Raw genomic sequence first — 8,363 nt, forward strand, 5'->3', positions numbered from 1 at the left:
CTGCTGCTCGTGCCTCTCACATGGTGTGTACCTTAGTCAACAACTATGCACCCTGCTGCTCGTGCCTCTCACATGGTGTGTACCTTAGTCAACAACTATGCACCCTGCTGCTCGTGCCTCTAACATGGTGTGTACTTCAGTCAACAACTATGCACCCTGCTGTTCGTGCCTCTCACATGGTGTGTACCTCAGTCAACAACTATGCACCCTGCTGTTCGTGCCTCTCACATGGTGTGTACCTCAGTCAACAACTATGCACGCTGCTGCTCGTGCCTCTCACATGGTGTGTACCTTAGTCAACAACTATGCACCCTGCTGCTCGTGCCTCTCACATGGTGTGTACCTTAGTCAACAACTGTGCACCCTGCTGCTCGTGCCTTTCACATGGTGTGTACCTTAGTCAACAACTATGCACCCTGCTGCTCGTGCCTCTCACATGGTGTGTACCTCAGTCAACAACTATGCACCCTGCTGTTCGTGCCTCTCACATGGTGTGTACCTCAGTCAACAACTATGCACCCTGCTGTTCGTGCCTCTCACATGGTGTGTACCTCAGTCAACAACTATGCACGCTGCTGCTCGTGCCTCTCACATGGTGTGTACCTTAGTCAACAACTATGCACCCTGCTGCTCGTGCCTCTCACATGGTGTGTACCTTAGTCAACAACTGTGCACCCTGCTGCTCGTGCCTTTCACATGGTGTGTACCTTAGTCAACAACTATGCACCCTGCTGCTCGTGCCTCTCACATGGTGTGTACCTTAGTCAACAACTATGCACCCTGCTGCTCGTGCCTCTCGCATGGTGTGTACCTTAGTCAACAACTATGCACCCTGCTGCTCGTGCCTCTCACATGGTGTGTACTTCAGTCAACAACTATGCACCCTGCTGTTCGTGCCTCTCACATGGTGTGTACCTCAGTCAACAACTATGCACCCTGCTGTTCGTGCCTCTCACATGGTGTGTACCTCAGTCAACAACTATGCACCCTGCTGCTCGTGCCTCTCACATGGTGTGTACTTCAGTCAACAACTATGCACCCTGCTGTTCGTGCCTCTCACATGGTGTGTACCTCAGTCAACAACTATGCACCCTGCTGTTCGTGCCTCTCACATGGTGTGTGCCTCAGTCAACAACTATGCACCCTGCTGCTCGTGCCTCTCACATGGTGTGTACCTCAGTCAACAACTATGCACCCTGCTGCTCGTGCCTCTCACATGGTGTGTACCTCAGTCAACAACTATGCACCCTGCTGCTCGTGCCTCTCACATGGTGTGTACCTCAATCAACAACTATGCACCCTGCTGCTCGTGCCTCTCACATGGTGTGTACCTCAGTCAACAACTATGCACCCTGCTGCTCGTGCCTCGACGACAGACAACCCTCTCATGTATCATATAAATCAGGGGTTCGTACCTACTTCGCCAGACTGTCAAAATCACCATCATCACCAGTCTTATTAGGTACCTACATGACTTCAGAAGATATAAATAGCTTGCTTTTACTTTACAAACGGATAGGAATTTAGGTGGAACAGGGCCTGATCAACCAGACTATTGCTGCCGACCACACGTAAACGAACGTACGAACCACAGCCCGGCTGGTCACCTACAAACAACATACAATAAGGATGAAGCCTACCACACACACATACACAAAAAATCGTAGTTTTGGCGCATTTTACATTACTGTGAAGGATTAACATCGTCACCTGTGAATGAACAGATTTCACTTAAGTTTAAAAATTTTTCCTGGTACTCTCTAGCCTTGATAGCTAGTATTCCAGCCGATGAAGCAAGCAGCCTTGATAGCTAATATTCCAGCCGATGAAGCAAGCAGCCTTGGTAGCTAATATTCCAGCCAATGAAGCAAGCAGCCTTGGTAGCTAATATTCCAGCCAATGAAGCAAGCAGCCTTGATAGTTAGTATTTCAGCCAATGAAGCAAGCAGCCTTGGTAACTAGTATTCCAGCCAATGAAGCAAGCAGCCTTGGTAGCTAGTATTCCAGCCAATGAAGCAAGCAGCCTTGATAGCTAGTATTCCAGCCAATGAAGCAAGCAGCCTTGGTAGCTAGTATTCCAGCCAATGAAGCAAGCAGCCTTGGTAGCTAGTATTCCAGCCAATGAAGTAAGCAGCCTTGGTAGCTAGCATTCCAGCCAATGAAGCAAGCAGCCTTGATAGCTAGTATTTCAGCCAATGAAGTAAGCAGCCTTGGTAACTAGTATTCCAGCCAATGAAGCAAGCAGCCTTGATAGCTAGTATTTCAGCCGATGAAGCAAGCAGCCTTGATAGCTAGTATTTCAGCCGATGAAGCAAGCAGCCTTGGTAGCTAGTATTCCAGCCAATGAAGCAAGCAGCCTTGGTAGCTAATATTCCAGCCAATGAAGCAAGCAGCCTTGGTAGCTAGTATTCCAGCCAATGAAGCAAGCAGCCTTGATAGTTAGTATTCCAGCCAATGAAGCAAGCAGCCTTGGTAGCTAGTATTCCAGCCAATGAAGCAAGCAGCCTTGGTAGCTAGTATTCCAGCCAATGAAGCAAGAAGTTGTCGACGTCACCCTTCATGGGCTTCCTCTAGTCCAGGTCGATCGTTATCAAGTATCCTATCAGCTCCCTGGAGCTAAATGACCTATAAGGGTATAGTGCTACATATAAACATAATGCATATTATTTTATAATATATTATCAGGTAATAATGTTTTATAATTAGCCAAATGCAATGACATCAAGCTTCACGCTTTCTATAGCTAGAACTGCCTATGCTGCTTGTAGGCCTGTAGTGTGCGGGCGTGAGTGTGGGCGTGAGAGGTCTGGGTGTGAGTGTGGGCGGGTGGCTGTGTGCGCCATCGTGGGAATCCTGGGCGTGTGAGTGTCTGTGGTGGATGATAACCTCGGCGACGAGGACGATGAGAGCCAGGCCGAACCCCAGGCCAAGGACAAAGAAGGAACCCTGCACGTGATCCACACTCAGGATCACCTGGCCGTCATCACCATCCTGCAACATATACAATCAGTATCACTTGGATGTTACCTCCAGCTACAGTGTCACCTGGCTGTTACCACCATCCTTCACCATACACACTTGGGTGTCACCACCAGCCTGCAAAACACACACACACACACACACACACACACACTCTCATAACCTTTTTCCCTCCCCCTACTCGCTCACTCACTCAGACTGCCAAAAAAGAATAAGTCACGATACAATGGCTGAAACAATTCACAACCTGCAATTTAAATTTAGAAGTTTCAGTCCGTCCTAGGCAATTATCAAGTGAATTCAGTGGAAATGTGTTTGCGTGTGCTTCAGCGCTCTACAGCTTGCTACAGTTTATGACGAAACTGCATCATAGAGGATGGGATTATTAGTGCAGTGTATACACAATTGTTTTCACCTACTTGTGTTAAGAAGACAACACATCTACTTGTGTTTGCACGCTTTGATTCTTAACTCCTGTACCTGCCTCTTAACTCTTTATCAATAAATGTGATTGATTCTTGATCTCCATGGATCGATCATATATACTTTTGAAACTATGTATATTGTTGGACTCGTGTATCTGTGCGTTCCACTTATTCCCGCTCACAATGAAAAAGTGCTTCCTAACGTCCTTCCATTGTTAGCTGTTGTCCAAGTTGAAGACTTTATTTGGATTACTAAACAGGAGAGACAGTAACTCAAGCTTAGAAAGCCAGTGTAGCTTATTTCCAATGGCAGTCCTCTGGTCTTCTTCCCCATGACGTGACCCACAACAGTTGACTAACATATATCTACTTATTGCTAGGTGAAAAAAGGGTAAGAAGTGTAAAAAAATATATCCACGACTTCACCTGCCCCAGGATCGAGCCCGTGCCCTTTGGATAGGAGCCAGAAGTGCTTCGATTGAGAGCAAAAAATCACTAGTGATGCATCATGCTCACCTGTTGCTGCGTGGAGGCTGTGGCAGCAGGGGCCTTCTTCTTCTCCAGGACCTTCTCGAGCCAGTAATTCACCAGCCCAGCTTCCAGTAATCGCTGCTTGAATGTTGCAAAGCATAAGCGTTGTGGTGCTCCCCACCTGTTGGTGGTGATTTGGACTCATAACCTGCCCGTGGTGTTAGCTTGATTTGCACTGTATTGCATTTCCTGAAGCGCTACTTCTGCGTGGGTCATTCAGCACAAGAGTGATGGAGGTTCGATCCTCCTTCCACTAAGAGCAACTTGACTTATGACCTGTGAGGCAGTGTAGATTGAACCCAAGACATCATAGTACTGACGAAAACAAAGTAAACAGTTATAAACAATGTAATATTCCCAGCAGGATATAATATAATGAGAAGGTAAAGAAACAATTTTGTCAGGAATATTAGAGCTTTGAAGAGATGAATGGGATAGACAATAGGTAATTCAGCCTTTGCATAATAGGATTACTTACGACTGGTGGTCCAAGTTAACAGCAGCCGTAATTCACAAACTACATTAAAATGGAAATTTTAAGAAGACCCTGCCTAGCATGGGCCAGGAGGCCTGCTGCAGTGCTTCTCCATCCTTATGTTTTTATAGAGGAAACAGAAAGGAGTAAGCAAAAACAACGTGAAGCTACTGACTATAAGTGAAGATTATATAACTGCAATCGTAGGTGAAGATAATATAAATGTAATCGTGAGAAATTCGTATTTTACACTGGCAGACTTTAAAATATCGGTCAGATATATGCATGCTTGGAGCTACCGGCGCCATTTTTGTGGTGCAGTCGTGTATTGTCTGAATGTAAGAAAAACAAAAAACTGAGTTACGATTGCTGAAAACACTAAACATGCTCTCTGTGGATAATAGGATAAAAATGAGTCTTAATATCACATAAGATCATAACAGACATTCCAAAAAATGTATAAAGTAAATATTACCAGGGAAAACAAATTATGGAAAAAAGACAGGTACAGTTTACCTGGAGTTTACCTGGAGAGAGTTCCGGGGGTCAACGCCCCCGCGGCCCGGTCTGTGACCAGGCCTCCTGGTGGATCAGAGCCTGATCAACCAGGCTGTTGCTGCTGGCTGCACGCAAACCAACGTACGAGCCACAGCCCGGCTGATCCGGAACTGACTTTAGGTGCTTGTCCAGTGCCAGCTTGAAGACTGCCAGGGGTCTGTTGGTAATCCCCCTTATGTGTGCTGGGAGGCAGTTGAACAGTCTCGGGCCCCTGACACTTATTGTATGGTCTCTTAACGTGCTAGTGACACCCCTGCTTTTCATTGGGGGGATGGTGCATCGTCTGCCAAGTCTTTTGCTTTCGTAGTGAGTGATTCTCGTGTGCAAGTTCGGTACTAGTCCCTCTAGGATTTTCCAGGTGTATATAATCATGTATCTCTCCCTCCTGCGTTCCAGGGAATACAGGTTTAGGAACCTCAAGCGCTCCCAATAATTGAGGTGTTTTATCTCCGTTATGCGCGCCGTGAAAGTTCTCTGTACATTTTCTAGGTCGGCAATTTCACCTGCCTTGAAAGGTGCTGTTAGTGTGCAGCAATATTCCAGCCTAGATAGAACAAGTGACCTGAAGAGTGTCATCATGGGCTTGGCCTCCCTAGTTTTGAAGGTTCTCATTATCCATCCTGTCATTTTTCTAGCAGATGCGATTGATACAATGTTATGGTCCTTGAAGGTGAGATCCTCCGACATGATCACTCCCAGGTCTTTGACGTTGGTGTTTCGCTCTATTTTGTGGCCAGAATTTGTTTTGTACTCTGATGAAGATTTAATTTCCTCATGTTTACCATATCTGAGTAATTGAAATTTCTCATCGTTGAACTTCATATTGTTTTCTGCAGCCCACTGAAAGATTTGGTTGATGTCCGCCTGGAGCTTTGTAGTGTCTGCAATGGAAGACACTGTCATGCAGATTCGGGTGTCATCTGCAAAGGAAGACACTGTGCTGTGGCTGACATCCTTGTCTATGTCGGATATGAGGATGAGGAACAAGATGGGAGCGAGTACTGTGCCTTGTGGAACAGAGCTTTTCACCGTAGCTGCCTCGGACTTTACTCTGTTGACGACTACTCTCTGTGTTCTGTTAGTGAGGAAATTATAGATCCATCGACCGACTTTTCCTGTTATTCCTTTAGCACGCATTTTGTGCGCTATTACGCCATGGTCACACTTGTCGAAGGCTTTTGCAAAGTCTGTATATATTACATCTGCATTCTTTTTGTCTTCTAGTGCATTTAGGACCTTGTCGTAGTGATCCAATAGTTGAGACAGACAAGAGCGACCTGTTCTAAACCCATGTTGCCCTGGGTTGTGTAACTGATGGGTTTCTAGATGGGTGGTGATCTTGCTTCTTAGGACCCTTTCAAAGATTTTTATGATATGGGATGTTAGTGCTATTGGTCTGTAGTTCTTTGCTGTTGCTTTACTGCCCCCTTTGTGGAGTGGGGCTATGTCTGTTGTTTTTAGTAACTGTGGGACGACCCCCGTGTCCATGCTCCCTCTCCATAGGATGGAAAAGGCTCGTGATAGGGGCTTCTTGCAGTTCTTGATGAACACAGAGTTCCATGAGTCTGGCCCTGGGGCAGAGTGCATGGGCATGTCATTTATCGCCTGTTCGAAGTCATTTGGCGTCAGGATAACATCGGATAGGCTTGTGTTCATCAAATTTTGTGGCTCTCTCATAAAAAATTCATTTTGATCTTCGACTCTCAGTCTGGTTAGCGGCTTGCTAAAAACTGAGTCATATTGGGACTTGAGTAGTTCACTCATTTCCTTGCTGTCATCCGTGTAGGACCCATCTTGTTGAAGTAGGGGCCCAATACTGGACGTTGTTCTCGATTTTGATTTGGCATAGGAGAAGAAATACTTTGGGTTTCTTTCGATTTCATTTATGGCTTTTAGTTCTTCCCGCGATTCCTGACTCCTAAAGGATTCTTTTAGCTTAAGTTCGATGCTTGCTATTTCTCTGACCAGTGTCTCCCTACGCATTTCAGATATATTGACCTCTTTTAGCCGCTCTGTTATTCTTTTCCGTCGCCTGTAAAGGGAGCGCCTGTCTCTTTCTGTTTTGAACATCAAAATGGTATACAATACCATTTTACAATACCGTTTTACATCTACTCCTCCTTTTTCTTAGAGGAATAAGCCTTGTTCATACATCGAGTGCCACCGAGTTAATCTGTTCTAGGCATAAGTTGGGGTCTGTGCTGCTTAGTATATCTTCCCAGCTTATATCGGTTAGGACTTGGTTTACTTGGTCCCACTTTATGTTTTTGTTATTGAAGTTGAATTTGGTGAATGCTCCCTCGTGACTAATCTCATTATGTCGGTCTGGGGCTCCGCGCATACATGACTGAACCTCAATTATGTTGTGATCTGAGTAGTATATTGTTTTTGATATGGTAACATTTCTTATCAGATCATCATTGTTAGTGAAGATGAGGTCTAGTGTATTCTCCAGTCTAGTAGGCTCTATTATTTGCTGGTTTAAATTGAATTTTGTGCAGAGATTTAAAAGCTCGCGTGAGTGTGAGTTTTCATCAGTATACTTATAAATTGTAACAAAAAAAAAAAAAGGCACAATACCGTGACTGGAACGATACACAAATAACCCACACATAAAAGAGAGAAGCTTACGACAACGTTTCGGTCCGACTTTGTAAATGGTCCAAGTCGGACCGAAACGTCGTCGTAAGCTTCTCTCTTTTATGTGCGAGTTATTTGTATAAATTGTACACAGGTGCCTTTTTGCACAAGACACCGCTATCTTAAATTGGGGAAAACGGTGCTAAAATTATATTAATTAGTGACAAAACAAAGGCATGAGATACTAGAGAAGTTAGTGTTACCGCCACTGGAAAAAAGAATATATGATAGATTAAACAGTGAGAAGGGGACGCCACATGTACAGCTGGTTGGTTGGTATAGTCTACTTTAATAGTTTAAAGCCTATCGACTACATGAATGTCATTGAGGTTGCATATCACCTTTACACAGAAAGTCCGGAATATTTTAGTGTGTGTGTGTGTATATATATATATATATATATATATATATATATATATATATATATATATATATATATATATATATATATATATATATATATATATATATATATATATTTAACAGTCGGCAGTCTCCCACCGCTAACCAAAGATTCGAACTCATGTTGTACTGGCCCGCCATTGTGAGCGAGAACCACATGACGCTTTAACCCACAGGACCACCCAATCCTACAAGAACCAAGCACCAAGCCAAGCTAGGTGTGTTACTCTTGGTCCGAGAACATACGGAGGTGTGGAATCTTTCAAGCTGTTAGGTAAGACACATATGCAACAGTTAGACAACTTTATTCCGAAACGTTTCGCCTACACAGTAGGCTTCTTCAGTCGAATACA

The 8,363-nt window shown here is 44.6% G+C and overlaps 1 protein-coding gene across 4 annotated transcripts in view; it reads right to left on the bottom strand.

Moving 5' to 3' along the window:
- Positions 1–2,661: 2,661 nt before the first annotated feature.
- LOC128704054 (probable glutamate receptor) overlaps positions 2,662–8,363 on the bottom strand; it is a 40,037-nt gene continuing 34,335 nt past the window's right edge. For all 4 annotated transcript variants that reach the window (XM_070091821.1, XM_053799035.2, XM_070091822.1 and 1 more), the window contains 2 exons: positions 3,921–4,056; positions 2,662–2,991 (listed from right to left, as the gene is read on the bottom strand). In XM_070091821.1, coding sequence (XP_069947922.1) covers positions 2,722–2,991; positions 3,921–4,056 — 406 coding nt within the window. In that variant the 3' untranslated portion in view covers positions 2,662–2,721. The remainder of the gene's footprint in view (positions 2,992–3,920; positions 4,057–8,363) is intronic.

This window comes from Cherax quadricarinatus, chromosome 37, assembly GCF_038502225.1.
Source record: "Cherax quadricarinatus isolate ZL_2023a chromosome 37, ASM3850222v1, whole genome shotgun sequence".
NCBI classification, from domain to species: domain Eukaryota; kingdom Metazoa; phylum Arthropoda; class Malacostraca; order Decapoda; family Parastacidae; genus Cherax; species Cherax quadricarinatus.